Source organism: Oryza brachyantha, chromosome 6 (genome assembly GCF_000231095.2).
Source record: "Oryza brachyantha chromosome 6, ObraRS2, whole genome shotgun sequence".
Classification (NCBI taxonomy): domain Eukaryota; kingdom Viridiplantae; phylum Streptophyta; class Magnoliopsida; order Poales; family Poaceae; genus Oryza; species Oryza brachyantha.
This window is the reverse complement of record NC_023168.2, coordinates 8,454,581-8,477,594: the sequence shown is the minus strand read 5'-3', so window position 1 is coordinate 8,477,594 and position 23,014 is coordinate 8,454,581. Positions and strand designations below refer to the sequence as shown.

The 23,014-nt window shown below is 40.0% G+C and overlaps 3 protein-coding genes across 3 annotated transcripts; all 3 read right to left on the bottom strand.

The window, feature by feature from the left end:
* Positions 1 to 1,561: 1,561 nt before the first annotated feature.
* LOC121054773 lies at positions 1,562 to 2,516 on the bottom strand. Its single transcript, XM_040525419.1, has one exon. The coding sequence runs from the start codon at positions 2,513 to 2,515 to the stop codon at positions 1,961 to 1,963; it is 555 nt and encodes a 184-aa protein (XP_040381353.1). The 5' UTR covers position 2,516; the 3' UTR covers positions 1,562 to 1,960.
* Positions 2,517 to 14,641: 12,125 nt separating this feature from the next.
* On the bottom strand, positions 14,642 to 16,706 carry LOC102704528 (pentatricopeptide repeat-containing protein At4g20090-like). The gene has a single exon (XM_006656049.3). The coding sequence runs from the start codon at positions 16,704 to 16,706 to the stop codon at positions 14,793 to 14,795; it is 1,914 nt and encodes a 637-aa protein (XP_006656112.2). The 3' UTR covers positions 14,642 to 14,792.
* Positions 16,707 to 20,526: 3,820 nt separating this feature from the next.
* On the bottom strand, positions 20,527 to 22,963 carry LOC107304352. Its single transcript, XM_015838105.1, has 3 exons — positions 22,895 to 22,963; positions 20,968 to 21,258; positions 20,527 to 20,667 (listed from the first exon to the last, which is right to left on the bottom strand). The coding sequence occupies exons 1-3, from the start codon at positions 22,961 to 22,963 to the stop codon at positions 20,527 to 20,529; spliced, it is 501 nt and encodes a 166-aa protein (XP_015693591.1).
* Between the last annotated feature and the right edge of the window lie 51 nt (positions 22,964 to 23,014).

Below are 23,014 nucleotides of genomic sequence, written 5' to 3'. Positions count from 1 at the left end.
TCTTCCATAACTGTGCAATTAGTTTTTTTGATTCATCTATATTTAATGCTTTATTTAGGTGTTCAAAAATTCGATGTGATGTTTTTGAAAAAAAATTTTGAGAACTAAACAAGCCCTATGGATTGATGGCTTTATCATAACTTCACTGTCAGAGTGTCAGCTTTATGTCTAAGCTTGATGCATCCGTACAAGCCTAATAATGGTGTTGCCCAAGAGCAAGTTCAATAGTAGCCAACTAATAGTTCCAATTTATCTAATAATCAATGTAATAGCTAATTCATACAATAATTATCTATAAAGCATTAGTATATGGTCTTATATGTCATACACCTACTACGCCTTGGAGTCCGTGCTGTAGCTGACTATAAATTAGTAGTTCACTTCTCTTTTTTTTTCTCTCTTATATTTTTAAAATATGTTTATAGTTAGCTTATAGTGCTATTGCCCTGCTCTAAGCTTGGTTGGCTCTACCAAACGCCAAGTGTGACAATCTCATTGGATGTCGTAGTGATATACCGTTTCTAGCTGGGATATCAATAATTCAATATCATGGACACGCATGGAACTTGATGCTCCCGATATGTTGTATGATTTCTGCTCCTCAATTGTACAGAAGTACAGAACCCGTGGATACTTGGAGCTGGATCAATCAGTTTCATCAGGTTTACATGATGCAAGTTGGTATTAGATAAGCATATATGATACTGCTAATTGTCACTGAAGCTCTGTCAAATAGTTAACGGTGTTGCTTTCGTGGCCTTCGTAGTTTTGGTTTTCGTTGTTTACAGTTTTCGCCTAGTTTTCCCTAATTAATTGTGCACAGCAAGGTTTGGTTTCGTTTTGCCTCAAAAAAAAAAACAAAAAGTTTGGTCTCGTTTGTCCTTAAAACGAGATATATTCTTCTTGTATAAAAATTTATCGGTACGGTTGTCTATGTTTCAAAAATAATTAGCGGTCTTGACAACAATAAGAAGTAAACCATTTATTTGGGTTTATTATACAAATATTTTTCTCCATAAAGATCTGTTTAAAATATCCAAGCCAATGTCGTCCACAATTGTATCTTTTTAAACAAGTTTGATCATCTGTGACCATGACAAGTCCCAATTGACATGCTGTTGGTGTTTTCTTTTTTACGTTTACCTGAAAAAGTCTGCGCTTGTACCACTTTGCCCACGTCACGGACCAGAAAAATTAGATAAACAAGGAATTCAAAGTGTGTTTTACGCACATTAACTTTGTATTATTTTCCCACTTGATGAGCACAGAGATAATGGCATACTGTAAGTACAATCAGAAAGCAAAAATAAAACAGAGCACTCTACCATTAATTCCAAAGTACATGTGACATCAGATTTATTTACTTCTTTAACTCAAGGTTGCACACATTTAATTGAAGGCAGACATATGCGTCGGACAAAAATCACCACAATTTTACCCAATTTCTGATTCTTTTTTCACTGCAGTCAAAAAGTGATTTTTTTTTTACTGAAATTGCTATGTGCTTTTTTACATAGTGTAGATATACAATAATGGTACCAAAACCAGGTGAGAATATGCACAAGTGATAAACTTGGAGAGCATAATGATCAAAGAATGAGAAACTGCAGACACAGCCAAATATTGCATGCTTGCAATATAGTAATTATCTATAAAGATCCCTGCATAATCTATCATTACATTACCATTAGAGAAGAACAAGAAGAGATTAAGATGAGAGGAAACAGCAGCAAGAACACCATTAATTAATTTAATTAATCTAGTGATCAGCTACATGTACACGCCCCACGTACACACACGAGCACACACTCTGCCTCCCACCCACACGACACGAGAACACAAGAACAGAGCAGCCCGAGCAAAGCTTCACCGCCGGCCGCCGCCGCGCTCGATCGGCTCAAGCATCCCGGGGAGCGAGGCAAGCAAGCTTGCAAGCTCGTGGCGCCGCCGCCGCGTCGGGCTAGTACGCGCTGCCGGCGTTGGCGGCGAGCTTGGCGGAGACCGGGAGCGGGCTGCGCATCGGGGAGCGCGGCGGCGGCGGGTGCGCGAGGCGGCGGCCGTCTGCGTCGTAGTAGATCACCCCGGAGAAGTCCAGCGGCTGGCACCGCTCCCCCATCAGGATCTCCTTCCGCCACAGCCCGCCCGTATCCTCCGCCCCGCCCCCGCCCCCGCCGGAACGCGCCGCCTTCCCCTTGGTCGCCGCGGCGGGCAGCGAGAACGCCTTCCTCCACGGCACCACCGCGCGGGACGTGATCGGCGGACAAGACGACAGCCCCTGCTTCCCGGCGGCTGCGGCGGCGGCGGTGGCGACCCGCCTCGCCGCGCGCTGCAGCCGCCGCGTGCAGGTGGTCATGAGCTCCGCCATGGCGTGCAGGAGGGTGGCGCCGGCCATCGCCATCGCCCTCGGCCGCTTGTCGCTGGCTGCTTCTCGCGGCGGCGACTCCAGCTTGGAGGGTTTCCTTTCGCGGGGTTTGGCTTCTGTTTGGAGGCGGCGGTTTGATTGATTTGGCGCCATATATAGCCGAGCCGGGGCTGGGGTACGTGTGGTGTGCGTTGGGGAAGTCAGACCGGTGGGGTCAGGGGGAAGGATTTGTCCAATAAATTACCACTTAAAAGTTTGACATGTAATATAATGCAGATGAAGTGTTAATTTTTAATCCATAAGTCGTCTCGAGCATGTTTACGTGCTAAATCAACGTACGAAGACGATGATAGTGATATACGTGGAAGTGAATCCTCGATGTAGGTAATAGCAATGGTAATATCAAGTTATTCTCGTCTATATTATCGGCAATCTATTTTTGCATTGAATTTTGTGTGGTGAGAGGGGATTTGAATTTTGAAAACAACTATAGCATATGTTACTTCAATAAATGATCCGGTTTTTAAATCTTCTATAATCTATTTAGGATTTCATGGTTTTTCTCGAGAGAACTACGGATGGATGTGCTCGGCCATGGCTCTGTTTTTTTACTCATAATTCAACATAGCTGTGACCCATGTTAAGTTCATGTTTTAGGCATGAATGCAGCATTTTTTAAAACTATCTAGGTCAATATAGTGCCGAAGAAATAATAATAATAATAATAATAATAATAATAATAATAAAGATTCATTTGTCTTCTTCAGATTAACCTAAAAGGGGCTTTTGGGTGAACCGGAAGGCACATAAACTGAACATGGTTATGAAGAGATCATAAGCGCAAGACCTGCTTTTTTCCACTATTAAAACTTAATTGCTGGCTTGTTGTGGCCCCACTGCATTGCGTCGTGGAGCTTGCATGGTGAGAGGGATGGTTAAATTATTTTGCTCTTCTGGCCAATTCACTAGTCCGAAATGGAGATAGAATAGTACAGAACAATAATATAATGAATTCTGCCCAAATCAGATTAGTTTGATCGAACTCTAAATTATATATTTCTTATTACACATATATATATATATATATTAAATATGTAGCTTTGTAATATAAAATATGTATCTTTGTAATATAAAGCTTAAATATGTATCTTTATGATAAATTTTTGTACTAGGTTTTTATTTTATAATATTTTTTGATAATTTATCAAGTTATACATAGTTTGGCGAAATTATATTATATATGTTTCCTTTGCATGATAAATTTACTCATCAAGTAGCCAACATCGTCCCAAATATTACTATATTAGTTCGGGCTATTGGATTGAGGGCATTGACTTCAAGTTGGGGATGAGGGAGAGAGAAGGAAGGAAGGAGGAGGCACTCACCAAGATGGTGACAGTTATGGTAACCATCTTCTTCGAGCAAGGGTGAGCTCCTTCTCTTCTTTAGGTGATGAAGGTAACAACAAACATGATTAGCTTTTGGGAAAGAGGAAATTTGAGGTATGACCGCCGGTAGTGATAGACTGTCGACGAGCTGCAGGTAGAGATGGAAGACATGATAGTGTTATCGCTGCACATTTGGAGGGTGGTGAACAGGGGTAGTGACAAGGGCAAGATTACTCGATTGGTTAGGAGGCAGGAAGGAGGACAGTAGCGAATCCGGCAGCGCTACGACCTACGAGAGAGATGAGGTAAGATGGAAGGAGGGGAAATGACGCTAGAGATAGGGTGGAGCAATATCAATCAATATTGGGGAGGATAGTGCCGAGGATGGTAATAAGAATGATCTAGTCATGGTCGAGAGGGCAGCGGTGACAATCTATTATTTGAAGGAGTCGGGAGAAGAGGAGGTTAGAGTTATAAAATGATGCTTAGATCTTGGAGCAATTTTGTCCGTTAAAAAATGATTGAAAATTATGGTCATTTTCAGGTTACTCAAAACTAGACATCCCATATGTTTTAATATATTTTAAAAGAACATACAATCTTAGAAACCCCATGCATTATAGTCAAACTTGCAGAAAATCACATCTATTATAACATGCGGCACGTAACCCCAGATGCTATGATCCTAAATGTTTCACAAAACCCTATCCCTATGCATGTTAAGCATATATTTACTTAAACTTTTCATTTTTATGATGTGTCATTGAAAGTTTAGTTATTGATTTCATCTTACATGTGGTTCGTTTAACTTTTGTGTGCTTTAAATAATATTATTTTGGGCATGCTATATTTATATGAGATCTAAACAAAATGTCGTATTATACAACCTTTTAACCATAAAACATACTGTTATAATAGCTGTGATTTTCTACCACTTGTAACTTATACAAAAAGAGTTTTCTCGAGTTTAGAATATGGACCGGATGCACGTACGGACCTTTACATGACACATATTTTGACGTAGCTAGCTAGGGAGACAGTACAGACCAGAGAAGAAACTGTGTCCGGTGCCTGCTGATAAGTGTACAAACAAATGCACTGTTTATCATTCGGAATTAAACCCCCATCAAGTTGACCAACGGGTTGCTGATCACCTTGTTCTTTATTCCTCCAGGTACGGCCCCCCTATGCCGGCTGACCTTCCGTCACCTGGCTCCGTCTAGTTCCTGAATTTTTTTTTCAAGAAACATCACTCGAATCTTTGGATTCTTATATAAAGCATTAAACATATATGAAAATAAAAACTAATTATACAGTTATAGAGAAAATCATGAGACGAACCTTTTGAGTCTAATTAGTGTATGATTAGTCATAAGTGCTACAGTACCCAACATGTACTAATGATAGATTAATTAGGCTCAACAGATTCGTCTCGCGGTTTCCAGATTTTTTCATTCGTGTCTGAAAAGCTCTTCTAAACTCCGATCGAACATTCGACGTGACTCTTTTGTCAAAAAAATTTGGTAACTAAACCAGGCCTGAATCAGGACTAAAATTTTATTAATAATTGTATTATTTGAGCGATATATATATATATATATATATTATTTAATACATCTGCCTATTCCATATCTCTGGTGTCGATCTATCGCCATGGATGGCCACGTACGTCAGCTCCATTTTCTGACGACGACGAACTCGTAAACGCGGCTCTTTTGAACGGCAAGAAGCCGTCGACAGAATAGCAAGATAACCTGAACGTCCTCGCTTCGTCTCATTTCTTTATTCGTTTATATTACATGAAAAATGGACAGAGATGATGCTGCGTATATCTACATTCACAAGCGTGTCCTAAAATAACTAAAATATCTACTTTTAGTTATTTTAGTGTTTTTTTTAAAAAAATTGAATTGTGTAAATTTTATTTCCAAGCCCAAGCACATGATTGATTGGGGAATCATTGAAATTGTGAGAATTATAGAAGTCAATGCAACAATATTTATATTATGGTATAACATTTTAATTTCATAAAGATTTAAATTCATTTTGGAACGAAAGCAGTATTATATAGAATTATACACTTATGACTTCAAGTACAGTATTATGCTTGCCCCGGCCGCTCGTTGTTCCTCTTTGATGACTCGACAGAAATTAAGTATTAGTCGGCACAAATTTCTGTGTCGCTATCTGATCTTGCTTGGACCAATGGAACTCCTAATTAGGATATGGCATTATGGTTTTGCGGCGTGCGTCAGGTTTAACCCGGAACAGGCTTAATCAATGATGTCATTTGGGCAGAGTTTAAATTTGAAATCTATCCACATCAGAGACCAAATCGTTTCACCCCTGAGGTAAGAAAAAGAGGCTGGGTCATTTTTCCTTCGGAAGAAAAAGAGAGACCAAATCTTTGAGTCGTTGGACAAGGGTTTCCAGGTAGGAAGATTGCTGCATTATGCCTTTCTCCAGGTAAATATGGGGTTAAATTTTTATTTAGTTGCTAAGTAATACAGTATCCTACCAACCTGAACTACAGTTAGGTCGTCAGTGATTCAGGTCTGTCTGCTGGTGAACTGAAAACCATAATAGACCCTATATGTTAATTCTGATAATTTGATAATTGATTGGTTAGTGGTTACCGAGTAATACGCTAATTTATTTGTTGTCTCATGAAACTAGATGCATATTTGCTATATCATTTTGTGTAAAAAAAAAAAGAAAAATCTCGTTCACTTGTTGCCAGACATCCATAGACATAAACCTCATAAATTGAGGGTCAAGACCCGTATTTTCAGACTTGTGTGTGCTGTTGATTTAGTTGGCCCAACTATTTCAGTCAAGCTGAAAATTGTTGAATGGATGTAAATAAAACATTTCAAGTCAAAAGTTCAGCGGTTGGGAGAATTAAGCATAATCTTAGGATTTTCCAAGTCATGGCAGTCAATTACCAAACGCGACGGTCATTAGCCGGGTTCAGTTAGGTGACAACCAACTTCTATTTACTTGTGTACTATCTCTCTCACCAAACACGTGTAGCATTGCATATGCTTGATACCACAGGCTCTCTGAATCTTCAGTCACCACCACCTAATTGTACTTGTGCTAAAAAGATAACAGAAGCTCCTACCTACCAACATAGATTCATTCCATTGCCATCTTGTCGAAGAACATGGAAGTTAGAAGGTTAGTTGGTGTCAATGTCATGTGTTGGGTATGGAGGAAATGGGGGCAGATCCCCTGCTTCATGGAAGAAATGCTTTCTTTTCTACTCACTTCATCTGAGAAATTCCAGTTGGCAAGTATTTTTGGCTTGGCATACAAATAAACAGATGATTACTGCATCTAGGGGATGATGCTTTGCAGAAAAAAAACAAATGTTTTTTTTCAATACATCATCTCTGGGCCTTCAGTCACAACTACCAACTTCTACTTCTATATGAAAAATAGAGCCTTACATGCTTACTTGATGTCATGTGTTGGGTATGCAGGAAATGGGAGCAGAACCCCTGCATTATGGAAGAAATGTTTCTTTTATTCACACCACCTAACAGAAATTCTATTTGCAAGTATTATATGCCTTCCATTAAAAAAGATAACTTCCCTTAGAAAATAGTTGCACCGAAAGTTGAACTCTACGATTTGATTTTCAGGTAAGTTTAGGATTTTTGTTCCGAACATTGTTTTTTCATATCTCTTTCCATACAGTTATTCTTAAAATCAAAGTTATTGTACTTCGTCTAATTTTACAATGATGCAATCATATTAATTTGACATGAATATGTAATACCATATGATTCCCTTTTTAATCCCATAACAAAGTATGGGTGTCATCAACCACATATATTTGAAACTTTCAACAAATCCTGCCTTGGATCTCAATTTCAGCAGCAACTGATATCACATCTGATCAAATTTTACTTGAAAAATCCCATTCGGGTGACCAATTTCACCAACTAAGAAATATGTCACTATATCATCGGCTCGCCATAAAAATTAGTACCCAACGAAATTGAAAAGACCTCTGTGCGACCCTTTGATTTTTCTCATTTCTATTATCTTCCACATAATCTTTTTTTTATTCTCGAGGGTTCCTGCGCTTACAGAAAGCTCGACAAGTGAAGTCACATTTGAAGTAATTTTAATTTAGATGATTATTTCGCCCCCGGTGAAGGGCGGATCTATCACGAGGGATCTAACTTATTCAGATTCTTATAATCTCGTTGGCTAGATCCACCGCTACCGTCGGTGAGTCAGTGACCCTTTAAAAAAATGGAAGAAATGGTATTGAGTGGCAAGGGTACTGCCGCACTCGCACTACGGCAGTCCGTAGTTTGACTCTGTTTTGGAGGTGCAAATGTGTGCTTAATTAGTGCATGTTGCTGCTATGCCTAACCTGCTTTGCATGCTATCAAAGACGTCTAAAATGACGGCAGCGTAGGGCTGGGTGGTCGGTCTCAGCTTTTGTCCTACTTAGCAGCCGGATGTAATTGCAACTTCGCCGGATTTACGAAGGCTAGAACGAAGAAGGAAAAGTGAAAAGAGAATCTGGCCAAAAACTGTAGGGTGAATTTGATCCCTTTCTTAAAGTTAAAGGGAATTACAACTTCTGATCTCACCACGGTTGTTACCGTGGTAACAGAGCTTATCGTGCGGGCATGGTAGGGGTCATCAATGGCACATATTAATTGATGAATTTTAATTTCATAAAAATGGTGAAAAAAATCAAAAGAAAAAATCTTACAGATAGTATCTAATTTATATTGTTATCTTATGAAGGAAGTTTGTGAAATGACGAAGATTATTTTGTATTTTAGAGCTCCAGCAAAATTTGAACAAAGAATTCAAGAAAGAGAGATGACTTGGAACAGGATTATACTTTGTTTAAACGACAAAATATAGCAAAAGTTAGGCCAATGCCTTCATTATTACATTTATTTTTTATAGATATCCATAGTTTTCTTGAATTTGTATTATGTTTTATAAATTTTTCACCATTTTTTTTGTTTTCATCTTCGATACACCCAACTTACTGCTAGGTAACCAGATATTACCATGTGAAATTCAAAATTCGAAATATAAATTCATCATGTTTTTTTCATGATTACCATGGTTACCGCGCGTTAAACATGCTACCACTGGGTCGGTAAATGGTCCACTGACAGTAAGGTTAACCCTGGTAAGCTCTAGAATTTAGGCCCTAGTTAAATTTTTTACTAGTATATTAGCTTGCCATCATCCATGTACATTACTCTTTTATTTGAATGCTCTCTTCTCGAAAGGTTGAGATCCTAGAATATATAGTCAAACCTAAAAGCCGTATATCTTTGAGAAATGCAAATATATTATGATTTAAAATGCAAAATTTATATTAGATGTTTTTTAAAAAATAGTATATGAAAATTTCTTTCATATAGTTGTACTTTCCATAACTTTTATAAAGAATTAATAACTTTTGATCCCTACATTATGGTCTAGATTTGGTTTTGATCCCTTAGCTACGGAACTGGTTACTATTGATCCCCAACTATTGAATTGACGTTCCATCTCTTGGCCTAAGCCTGGTGGTTTTCAGTTATGTGGGCCACATGACATCTTAGTTTGTAATTTAAAATCAAATAATCAATAATATATAGGTTTAGGGCGAGAAAGAGAAAAACTAAGAAAATGTTGACCTGTCAGGTTGTACTAATTCTCATTTTTCTTTATTTTGTTTTTTAGTTTATTATCGTGTTATGTCACCACTTTTTATTCACGTGGACTCCATGTAAACACCACATCATTGAAAACTTCCCTAGTTTGAACCTGAGGATGAATTATGGTTGGTCTTGAGAGTGGAAGGACCAAAAGTAAATTGTTTCATTGTTTAGATACTAAATATAATGCTTTTCTGTTTTATAAATACATAGATTGAAAATGTAATAATAAAACGTGTATTAAAAACTGTGGCGGTGAAACGTCGACTGAAATAGAAAGTATGCAGTAAATATAATTTCTTCCCGAATTTAACTCAATTCGGACCAATTTTTGACATCCAAATATAGCATAAATCTAGTTGAAACAGAGGACACCAAATTTCATACCATTAATTTACGGCATTCCTTAGAAGTTATGAAGTTCTCCCAACTCTTATGCTACAAAGCAAGGAATGCCAATTTAAGAAACAATAGCAAATTCACACATCTTACTATCTTGAACCACATCGTCAAACTTTCATTTCGTCACATACAAGAAACGACGTATGCTGTAACATGGAACATGTGACTAGTGTGTTAGGTTGAGCATGTGTATCCACCCCCACCCCACAAGAAAACAGCAAAAAGTAAAAGAAAACCGTTGTTCTTTTCTATGGATCTGCCATGTTCGGTTTGGTTTGTCTCCATCGTAACTGCTGTAGAAATTGCACCACGATTTGACTCAGGATGCAAAAGGATTCAAGAAAGGAGCAAATCTTGGTCATTAGGTCAGCCTGTAGTGTACTGGTATGAGTACTTAGAAGTGGGGGACAATGGATTGATTGGTTGGATATGAATGTGTCCAACTGGTAGTCATTAGCTTGATTTGTTTGGCCAGGTCAGGAGCTTATCTTCAGGTTCAGCGGAGTGGCCACCCAAAAATGTGAACTGTAATACCGAACTGCGATAAAGAAAAGCTACATGTATGAACCAGAATTTGAATCCAAAAAAGAAAAAAAATCAAAATTCAGGTAGTTTGACAAACCTGGTAAAGATTGGAGAATTCAGACCACCGGAGGGGTCGATGATGGAGGCCAGTCTTGCATCATAAAAAATGGACGGATGTACATATTGCTTAGAGCTCCATGGTTGGCTGCTTTGTGATGGAAATGGAAGGACGGTACTTCGTGCAGTTGTGAACATCTCGTCTCCACTTTTCAAGCACTCATCACTGTTGACCTGGGCCACTCTTCAATAAATGCCTCGACATGGCCATGTAACTAACAACGATACGCACCTTCTGACTTTTTGTAGTACTGTAGACAGTAACTTCATTGAAAACTCCATGTGCTGCTTATCCAGACATAAACATGTCGAAGAGACAGAATGTTGGTAATTACCTTGATGATTCCATCGCACGGACGGTTTAATTTTGCATCTTTCAAGGTTGCCTGCACAAGCTGTGACCTGCAATAGAACTAATAGATTAAAGCGTTAACAGGTTTAACAGTGAGATTGCAATTCAGAAACACATATAGCTTACAACCAGATATGCGTCCGTGTGTTCCCTTTAAAAACTGGAAAGAAGATACGGGTGCATTTGGAAGAGGCTATATAACTCAATTATCCTGATAAGTTGCATAAAATTCACCAGAAGCAATTGGTAGACCAATGAACCTCTCGTGGGTTCATTTACCTTTTTTTTTCTCCTACTAATAACCACCCAATGTAATACAGTGCAGTGTCACAACGGATGCTTCATAGGAAGCAGATCTTATAGACAAATCAGTGTTGGCGATTCACTATGTATGGTGCTACCATGCTATGGACACTGGTGAATGAGAACTTTATCGAAATGGTGCACTATATTTCCATTGAAGGGCAATCCATCTTTGGAGCAAAGCAAAAAAAGAGAATATTTGTGATTTTAAAGGCTTCGAAAATGAAGGGCATTGGTAAGATAGTGATACCACTTCATATGCCATTGACAGAGGCCCATTCATGTCGATTAAGTCCATGCTACTGCGCAATGCTTATTAAGGTACCACCAATATTTCCACACATGTTAAATATGCCTGCAAAGATAGAGCAGCGAGCGATAGCCTTCAGTGTTAGAAATACAAAACAATCACGTGTAGTACCCAAGAAATTCTGCCTCTCTCACAAGGACATAGAAAACAAATTCTGAGATTGCTTGGGCTATCTTCTTGAGTCATCCGTGTCGACCACATCAAATCACGAGCACTAAAAGAAAGAAGAATCATACAAAAAAGATCATGTTATTTTCAAATAGCACAAACAACTCAATAAATACATTTAAATAATGGTGTATTTTCAAGTTTTCAGAAGAAATATCTAGTATTCCTAAACGAAAAATTATTATCTCAGAAATGAACAGTTTGGCGTATCACAAATGATGATTTCTCCATGTAGATAAGTGATGCACAGGGAATCAGGCTCAATATTGGAACTAGTAGTGTACACAGAGGTATCCTGGTAATCCTATCAAAAAGAATTATATTAGAACTAGTAGTGTAGGACAGTAGTATCCTGATAATTCTATCACATATGTGACAATACCAGAAAGCCTATTTATAGGAAAGTAATTGTCTGTCATCTGCTAAAGCACTGAAAAATAGTGAGAAGAGAGCCCTGCATACACCAAATGGTGCTCTAAACTAATGTAGGAAACCATGCAATACAAATATGCAATACTGCAGCAGGGTCAATCCGATAAACTCCAGAAATCAAAATTCAGCAGATAGTAACGACTTTATTGTGTTATCTGAAGTTTTCTCATATATTTCAAGCAGAAGCTAATAACGTGTGGACACAAAAAGTTTAACTAACATAAATTCTCCTGTTCTTTACAGATAAGAGTTCTCTGTAAGATTACCACAAAGGGCATGTCATGGCAGCATAAATTTCAAAAGATTCAGAATGCTACAAGAACATGAAGCTGGTGTTAACAACGAAAAAAATAACGGAGGCAAGCAAGTATACAACTTTCTCAAATTCCGAAATTACCACAAAACAGTAAATCCGAAATCACAGAAGTCCAAAATTACTTGATATTTAAGAAGTACTGAAACATACCAAATAAATCTTTGTGCCCACTGAGTTTCTGCCCAAAATCTCTGTTGCTGTCTCCAATTACACTATTCCTCAGTTAAATACTTGTATCTTACAACAGTTAACTACATCCCATGGATATTCAGAATAATTCTAGCACATGCACAGTTCTTCCACTAGCAGTTTGAATCTTTAAGTAAATATGAGGATCTGAAACCATGTCTCATGGATCCAAAAAAAACTAAATGGATATTCTTTTAACATTGTATAAGATTGTACCTTGAGTCAATGAAAAAAAGACACTGTTAGTTATTGCCAAACCAAGTATACTGGAGAAGTATACGGAACTATACTTGTAAAATGATGTCATAATCAGGGTTGCACTTACCATCAAAGCCATCAAAGCTGAATGCTGGCGGTTGCGCGGTTACCGCGCGGTTTTGCTAAAACCGCAGTAAATTCAAATTAAAAAAAATGAATTTAAATCCAGGGGTAATCGCGGTTTGGCCAAATAACCGCACGGTTTGTGCATAAATTGAGAGCAGTTCAATCCAAGGATAAAAAAGAGAAAAATTCAAAAAACATATTGTAAAATTACAAAAATAATAGAAAACAAGTCATATGGTACATTTGGAACAGTTAGGACATAATATTTGCAAAATTGAAAAAATCGACTTGGCCTCTATTAATATTGGACATTCAAACGATTATATATGACAATTCACAATTGGCAATTATTATAGAACATAATTGAAAGTTAAAATACATGCCTACCATAATACAATAATAACTAGACAAGTTCTATCCCTCAAATTTAGTTGGGCCTTCTTGGGCCACGATGAACAGTGTTCTTTTTCATTTTTCCCAGGCTAACAATATTTTGGAACTTAATATTCGTTAAAAATTCACATGTTTCTTTCACCAAACAACTCTATAAATCAATTCCTATCATTGGTATTTGTTTTACAATAATTCTTAAGTTTTTGAATTTGAACGAAATTTAGCAACTCAAATTGTGCCCTAGTGCTACCGTGCTCCAATGGAGAACGTGGTAACAGCAATTATCACATGGCGGTTACTGTGGTTTCACCAACTCTGGTCATAATCAATTGTCTACACAAAACAAAACATTGTAGTTCTTTTATATTATTATTATTGTTATACTAAGCACTTCATTTTCATACTCACAAAGACAACTCTAGTGAGAAGGTTCAGGGAAGCGGCAAACATCACTGGCCAACTGCCCACAACTAATCCAACGCAAAGTCCCATAATTGAGTAATGAAATTAGCATCGATGAGAAAATTATACAGGTAATTAAGGAGTAAAAGTTTTTTTCAGAATTTGAAACAGGTAAAACAGCAAACTCTAAAACAATTCACTTTTATGAAAGCATCCACATGTATTTTTCTTGGAACGTAATGCAAAACTCTGCAGGAAAGGAACTCATCGATTAAGCAATACATAAGAATCCAAACTACATGGAATTTCTTGTGCTGATTGAATGAGGCAGAATAATAATTAAAAAAACTCATAGTATGTCATCCAGACTTTTATAGAAACCATACTACCATAGTGCAACCCCTACAATTACATATGAATAATGATACATATTTGCCACCTTTGTACACATCCCATTCAATTGACATGTAAAAATAAGATCAAAGTACCATATCATGCACTAGAGGATTGACAGACATTTTGAAAACCTACTATAACAAAAGCATGGACATTCAAATGCTATTACACATACACAATTATATTTTACAAATTTATTTGGTACAGAAAACAAATACTAATTGCAGTGAATTTTTGAACAAGGTAGTTTTGTTATAACTCAAGTAACCCATTTCTTATATGAAGAAAAGAAATAAATCATAAAGTAGACATCAAGGCCAGTCAAAGATTAAAAGAAGAGCCAGACCATAAAGTTCCATTGAAGACAATCCCATATGGCAATAACAAGCACAATGGTTTGATGCTCAACAACAAGCACAATGGTTTATACTCCCTCCATATCATATGGCAACACGTTTTGGCTATGACTAGATTCATCAATTGATAAATGTATATTGTTTGTATATGTCTGGATTCACTAACATCCATACGAATCTAACAAATGCTAGAGAAGTCTTATATTGTGAGACAGAGGTAGTAGATATCAATTTATTAAGTCAAAATCTTGTATGAATGAATCAGTGAATGTTACAAATTACAACTTACAAATGGAGTGTCAAAAAACTCCAGTATGTGAGCTCCGTGCTCCTTTGGTATCAATAAAAATCATAAAGGTTGAAATCTTCAACGCCCCCAAATCTCATCCCAACACTTGTCAATCACTCTCCAAACTCTCTTCGTCCTACAAACATCTCTAACCACCATCTCCCAAAGGGGAGCTTCTGGTACAATGTACTTAGTCAGCATCACCAATAAAACCTCTCCAGCTGCCATATTCCTTCCTCTATTGCACAACCTCACAACCAAGCCTTCCAAAAACTCCCTCCCCTTCATCTCTCCAGCTCCAAACTCCCTTAAGAATATATTGCATGTCACCATGTCTGGATCACACCCCTGGTCAAGCATCCTGTTGAGCAAGTCCATTGCCCGTGGGAGGTCCTTGGCCAGGAGCAGCCCATCCAGCAGCACATTATAACTGATGGCATCTGGCTCAGCATCACCCCTTGCCAGCATGTCATAGAATAGTCGAAGACCACCATCCACCATCCCAGAAGCACATAACCCCTTGATCATTGAAGTATAAGCAATTGTGTCAGGTGCACATCCACGGCCAAGCATGTGCTTCCAGACCATCATAGCATCCTTCAATTTCCCTACATTGCAAAGTCCATTGATCAATATGCTGTAACTAATAGCATTTGGCACACAGCCAACCCCTACCATCTCCTCCCAAACAGAAAGAGCTCGTGGCGTTTCTCCAACTTTGAAATACCCTTGAATCATCGACCCATAAGTAATGATATTTGGTTCACATTTTGCATCAATCATCTCTCGAAACAACAATTCAGCCTCCATCATTTTCCCAAAATGAGCCAGGCATCTAATCATTGCTGAATATAAAACAAAGTTTGGCCTTACAGGACCTGCTGCCACTGCCTCCCAAACCTTCAACGCAGAGCCAATTTCCCCAGACTTGCAAAATCCTGTTATGACAGCAGAGTAAACAAACTCATTTGGTGCAAGACCGCTCTTCTCCATTTCCTTGGCGATCTTCCATGCATCCTTCACTCTCCCACACCTCACCAGTCCATCAACCACTGCACCATAGGTCATCACACCTGGCAATACCCCCTCCCTCTCCATTCTTCTCACCACCCTCATTGCCGCCCCGGCCCTCCCGCAGACCAACAGACCATGCACCAGCACATTGTATGTCGCGGCAGTCGGCACACACCCCTTCAGCTGCATAAACCCAAACATCTTGGCTGCACCCTTAGCATCCCCACCACGCAGCATCGCCTTCAGAACGGGATTAAATGCCTCGGCCGCAACCAGCCCATCTGCCACCATCTCGTGCACCAGCGCCACAGCATCATCCACCCGGCCTGCACCGGCGAGCGCGGACACGACCGTCGAGTAGGTGAACTTATCCGGTGCGAGGTTCCACGCGGGAATGATGTCGTAGAGCACCCGCAGGGCGATGTCGAGGTAGAGGCGCGGGTCCCTCGGGACGAGAGAGGAGCAGACGCACTTGAGGAGGAGGTTGAAGGAGAGCAGGGTGGGGGCGAGGCGCGGGAACTTGCGGAGGGAGCGGGAGAAGAAGGCCGGGAGCAGGTGCGGCGGGAGCGGGAAGCGGAGGAGCGCGGAGTTGAAGGAGTGGTGGGTGACGGCGGCGGCGGGGGGGTGGAGCGGCGCGAGGAAGAGGCGGAGCGCGAGGAGGGAGCCCCCGGGCGAGCGGGAGAGGGCGGCGACGAGGTGGGGGAAGAGGTGCGGGGAGGCGTCGCGGGGGAGGCGGCGGAGGAAGGCGAGCACGGAGGGGACGGTGGGGCTCGGGTCGGCGGCGAGCCCGCGCGCAACGGTGAGGAGGGTGGGCGCGCCAGCGGCCGGGAAGAGCTCGGCGGCGAGGGGGGGTTCGTCATCGTCGGAGGAGGAGGAGACGAAGGGGTCGAAGTGAGAGAGGCGGACGGAGGCGACGACGGCGAGCGGCGGTGGGTTGCGGAGGAGGAGGCGGCGGCGGAGGGGGAGAGGAGGGGGCATAGGGGGAGGAGAAGCATGGCGGAGGGGGCGGAGGCGGCGGGCGGATTTAGGGGAATGCGGAGGGGCATTTGGGGATTTTGGGCAAAAATCTCGCTCTAGGGTTTATGAATTTACGACTGGCTGACGGTAGGGCACCGTGATCAAATCCTATATGGCGAGTAGTCTCACTTAGCATGTAGGTTAATTGTATGTGGTATTGAGAGAAGCTAGAATGAGTGGCTTTACATGACTCCTTGCTTTTCTGCATGGCATGGTGTTTTTGTCAGAAAAAGTGGTGAGGGGAGGATGGAAAGTGACCGGATCTCACCTTCCTCGCCCCTTCCACGGTTATCGCCCGAGCTTCGTCAACCGTCGTCATCTTCACCAATCGGTCCGATCTGAGCTTCGTCGGTCACTACCGCCTTCGCCCCTCTAAGCTCCAAGCTCGAATGTCGAGCGCCTCCCGAGGTCCGCCAGCCTCATCCGCCTCGGTCGCTCCACCAGTTCCTCGGCCACTGGCTCCACTGCTCACAAGTCCCGTCGCCTCGATCTGTACCGCTCCGAAGCCCTGTCCAATGCCGCTGTCATGAGCTCTGTCAGCGGCAACTGCGTTGATCCGCGCACTCTGCCCATCGTCGATGCTTGGATCCACAGCATGCCCGAGATTCATCAGCAACGACTGTCTCGATCCGCACCACTCCTAAGCCTAGGCGATCGATGTTGCTTTGATCTACGCTGCTCCTGAGTATTGTGATGACACCGTGTACAGGAACTGAGGATCGGCAACGGAGATAACTTGGGGCTTGTATAACCAGGGTGTGATTGTTGGATTTATACGTAGGGTATTAAACGTGTAATGTTGGATTTACATGTAACATAGAAGAGTACGAGGGCTCAGGTACAAAAATAAAGCGGCTGATGTAAAAAATTTAAACCACCTCTAAAACCACCTGCATTATGGAGGGAGTTTTTTAAGCCCTATGTTCTTAGTCTATTTGGCACAATGGAAACACTTAAACGTGTGGCTGGCATTGTTTATGTCCTAAGCTCTCACAATTGAGGCCACTTGAACTTGAACTTGTGGTTCAAGATAAAACGTGAGTTGAGAAACTGATGAGGACACAACATTCATAATATAGAGTGACCTCGAAGTGCCCACAAAATCTGAAGCTATTTAAATGAGATCACTGAGTCCAACAATGACTGTATTTTAGCCAAGTGGCTTAGGGGTTGTTTAGATGGGGCTAAACTTTTTAGCCCCATGTCACATCGGATGTTTGAACACTAATTTGAAGTATTAAACATAGACTAATAAAAAAACTAATTTCATAAATGAGTGGTAATCCGCGAGACAAATTTTTTAAGCCTAATTAATCCATAATTAGAGTATGTTTACTGTAGCATCACATAGGCTAATCATGAATTAATTAGTCTCAATAGATTCGTCTCGCGAATTAGTCCAAGATTATGGATGAGTTTATTAATAGTCTACGTTTACTATTTATAATAAGCAGTCAAACATTCGATGTGACAAGGGATTAAAAATACGTCCCTTGTCCCAAACACCACCTTAGGCCCACAAATTTCCTATAGTACACTCAGCATGTAATTGGAATGTGATGGTGTTTATTTCATCAAAGTATATTTATAAGACATTGTCTACCCTTTTTTATTTATTTACAAGATAATTCCTTTTTTATTTATTTACAAGGCAATGTATATTTTTATTTATTTATAAAGCAATGCCTATAAGGTTTATGTATGTATAAAAACATGGCTCTTAACATGGGCCTTATTTCTATGGTTATGGTATGACCTACAACTTATTTCTATTTGTTACAGATAGAAATATATGGTAAAATTTTGGGAAATTTGTGAATGTGCCATTATAATTTTGTAAAATTGGAGATATGCCATTGCTATCACATTGTCATGTGGGACCCACATGAGTCAATGACATGTACGTCAGGATGGCATATCTCTAATTTTGCAGAATTATAATGGCATGCTTGTGATTTTTCCTAAAATATATTTTTAGTACATCTTCGACAACACGACCTCAACACTTATTTATATTTGATGATATTTGGCCCAAAGGTGCTCAACCAAGTCATGTTTCAGACCTTTGTGCTTGGCTCGATCACGAACGTGTTCATTACGTTCAATAAACTGTGAAATATCTGAGGAGGATAGCCTTCGTTATATACAAGAGGCTCCAATTCAATATCGTCACCAAACTCATTTCCATCCATTTCTCCCCAGTGTTGTTCATTTTCAATGATCATATTGGGCATTATGATATATGCAATCATTATACTTCCAATATTTGCATGGTGCCAAAGTTTAGTTGGAACCGCTACCAACTTGAATCTTGCGTTCAGAATACCAAATGCACATTCCATATCTTTGTGTGCAGATTCTTTGGACGGTTACGAATAATTTGTCCTTCTCGGTTTGAGGTAAGTCAAATCGAGTTAATTAATGTGGCTCATTTCGGAAATATTTCATTTGCTAGAAAGTACCACAACTTATACTCATGACCATTAACCTTCTATCGAACTCTTGTTGTTGTCTCAGTTAATACATCATTCAAAACTATGCTTTAATTCAACACATTTATGTCATTGTTGAAACCTGCGGCACCAAAAAACATGTCATATCCACCTTCCGTTATTTGCTATGGCATACAACATAATAGTTGCATTGTCGTAATCACTTCGAGTATACATGTTTTTCCGATCATTAGGACAATTGTGCCATTTCTAATGCATGCAATCAATACTAACCAACATACCAGGCAAACTATGTTTGGTATTATGCATATGTAAAAGACGTTGGTTGTCCTCTACATTTGGTCTTGTCAAGTAGTTAGGTCTAAATATTTCAATGATTCCCTGGCATAGTTTTGCTAAAGACTCATAGATAGTTGTCCCACCAATTCTAATATATTCACCGGTTTGGTCCGAACAAGCAGCATAAGCATGCATTCTCATAATGATAATGCATTTTTGGATTGGTGAAAGTCCCGCTCTACCAAGGGCATCATACCTTTGAGTGAAGCATGCGTTCTAGTCACCAAGCGCACCGACAATGTGAAGAAAAAGATCCTTGTTCATTCGGTAATGTCTTTGGAACATTTTTTATTGTAAATCGGGTTCGCGGAGAAATAATCATTCCATAATCTCTCGTTAGCTTCAGCACAACCACATTGAGATATATTCAGTGACCACGGTGAAAACTCGATGGAGAAGGGAGGAATAACCTGTACATAGTGGATGCAACTTGGGAGACCATGTCATTAAAATTATCCCATCGATTAATATAATCATCTCTAGAAAATAGATCAATCGGGTCAATATAATCATCAACAAATAAGTCTTCATCATCGTTCGATTGATTCCCCATTTGCACAACACACGGTACACCAGAAACAAATAAAATGACAGAGGCAATTTTTATCTAGTTGGTAGTACCCAATGTGGGCATACAACACATAAATATCTCAAGCTAGAGGGAACATCGAATAAATATAAGCCAAATGTCTCATATTCCACATAAGGACCATAGCATAATATCTCAAATACATATTGCAATGTTAACTTAATGTGAATGACTCTCACATGAAAGTGCATGTAGTTGATATTATTGTCCAAATAGCAAAAGATAGTATTATCCTATGGTGAACATGTATCTCCCACCCAAAAAACCAAATAGTGTTAACTTGTTTTGAAGTATTCCAAAAAAACCCAAAAGTACGTCATTCACAACTACCCTAGGACATGTTCATTAGTATGCCTTTTCCTAACCACTCTCAAGCAGCATGTGGGATGTCACCACCTCCTCAGAGTTGATCTAAGAGGTGTGAATCTGCCCAAGACTCCGTGTTAAAAGTGTCCACCTGGAGCATCTGAGGAAACGTATCCATTGCGGTGTTCCTAGCCTTTATGAGCTTGGCCTCCTTCCTCTCGACGACCACCTTTAGCTGGATATTTGCAACCTCCAACCGTTTATCTGCAAGATTGTCCTACAATTCTTTTATTTCCTTGTCTTCCTCTTTCTCAGTTGCTTTTGCTTCTACTAGAGTCTTCAACAGATCTGCAGCCTCTATAGTGTCTTGTGCAATCTTAGCTGAGACTCTCTTAGCTTTCTAGGCCCTTTTAACTCCAAGGTACCTCTCTTTTGGTGTTGGTACAATATTCATGTTCAAGTCAAGAGTGAACTTTCTTAGCCCTTTGCCATAACTTGTAACATGAGCATTCTATTTTGGAGAATCACAAACAACCATCCACAAGTGCACAAACCCAAATGTCTTCCTATTGCTTCGGCTGTTGTACAGCTCCATGGCATGTTCCATTAGCTGAGCATCACTCCTACCACTAGCTCCATGGCACACATTGAATAAAGTGACCTTATTTGTTATCTTGTGATAATGCCCTTTTAGAGAATCAACATCCCTCTTCCTTCCATCCGGTATAGTCTTGTTGTAAGTTTTAGCCACTTGAGTCCAATATGTCTCACCCTTCCTTGATACACTCTCAAATGGATCGATGGAATTGTTGAGCCACACACTCACCTGCAAAAGCATGCACATACAACACACAATTGACCAAGCACAAGTTAAAAAGTCTTTCATTTTGCAAAATATCTAGCTAGCCTAATGAGCAAAGTTTAATCATTGTGTAGGTATAAATTCAGCACAACAGAACAAATATAAATTTAGTAGTGTCCCGTGTATGAAATAACAAGCATGTAATATTTGTATCTTAAATATGTCAAACTAGAACTGATGTATCAAAACTAGAACCACTACATTGCAATATATATGTCAGCTCTGCATGGCTGCCCAATGTATTTAGAACATTAGCCCATATTCCATAAAGGCAAGAGAGACCTAATGAAGCAGTAGCCGTATGAAAATTGGACTTGGAATAACTTGAAACAATAGCCTGTGATATAGAACATATAGGGCCCATGGTATTGACATTCACTAGTATGTACAGGGCCAGCTACATAAAGAAAGTAAACTATAATTATGTTACCTAGAAGCTACAACATTAGAGAAGTAGGCCCCCTACCCCACTTAGGCCACCCACTCTGCCGGTCAGCCCAATAGCCCACTTACTCTTGGCCTAGTAGGCAGTAGACAAAGATGAGCAGGCACGTCGGCATGTTCTCGGGAGTCAGGGCATCATCATATCTGCATGTGATTCAGTTGCATATCAACTCGTGCGACTCCGTCAGTCCATCTCCTAGTCTCCTGACTTGTTGACTCCTTGTAGTTGTGGTCGTGGTGTAGTCGTGGAGGCTTTGTTGCAGGCTGATGAAGGCATCGACGAGTAGGACAGTAGGCCGTAGGTGACTCAGCGACCAGCGACACCGACTGACCGTAGCATCAACATGGAGCTGTGTCAGCGTGGTGGTACATGACAGTAGGAGAAAGGACCAGACAGGCGGTGGTAGGACCACGGCCTGTGGGACGACGTAGCCTAGGGCGTTGAATGGGAGAGGCGATCATTTCACCTCGGTGGGCGACAAAGACGGCCAAGGGCACGAGGTGAGGGCCGTGAGACAAGCCACCAACGTTGGAGCCAGCAGGGTCGCATGCCACTACCACGCTCCTGCAGACTTGAGACTACAATCTTGCAGTTGCAAGCTTGCAGATTGAGACTTTAGAGTTCAGACTTGCAGACTCATTGCATCAAGAGGTCAACCAATTTGTATGATTTTAATTTTTAAATTTAAATCTATAATTTTGTTGTAATTTATATGAGTTAAACCACTGTAATTAATTAATAATGCCATTTTTTGCAATTGCCCGGCCATGTCTTCGAGAAAGTATGCTTTGAGTAGGAAGAAAAGGAAAGGATAAACCGTGGATGACTTAATAGGAAAGGGACAAGAAATTGTTGGATGAAATTTATATCGGTACCATTATCCATGATTTCGAATCTAGAAACACCAAAAGAAACTTTTAAGAAAATATGTACAATGTTTTCTATATAAATATTATTTCTAAATGCAATTTGAATGTCTAATATAATAATTCATATATATATAGGTATATATATGTATTGTTTATTATTATATAGCATGAAAAGGCTAAAAAACATCCATGTTTAGTTTCACACCGGTCCTCGAGAAGTGAGAACCGGCCCTGCTCAAACAAGAAGATCCACGGTATTGCAGCTAGCAGTACTGCTAGGTATCACCTTGTACAGCGACACCATCCGCTGGAATCCACATCTACCAACTGGGATTGCAGCAACCAGCAGGTACATGTAGCCTCTTGATGATTTTGTTTCAAAATATCATCCATCATTTTGCTTCCA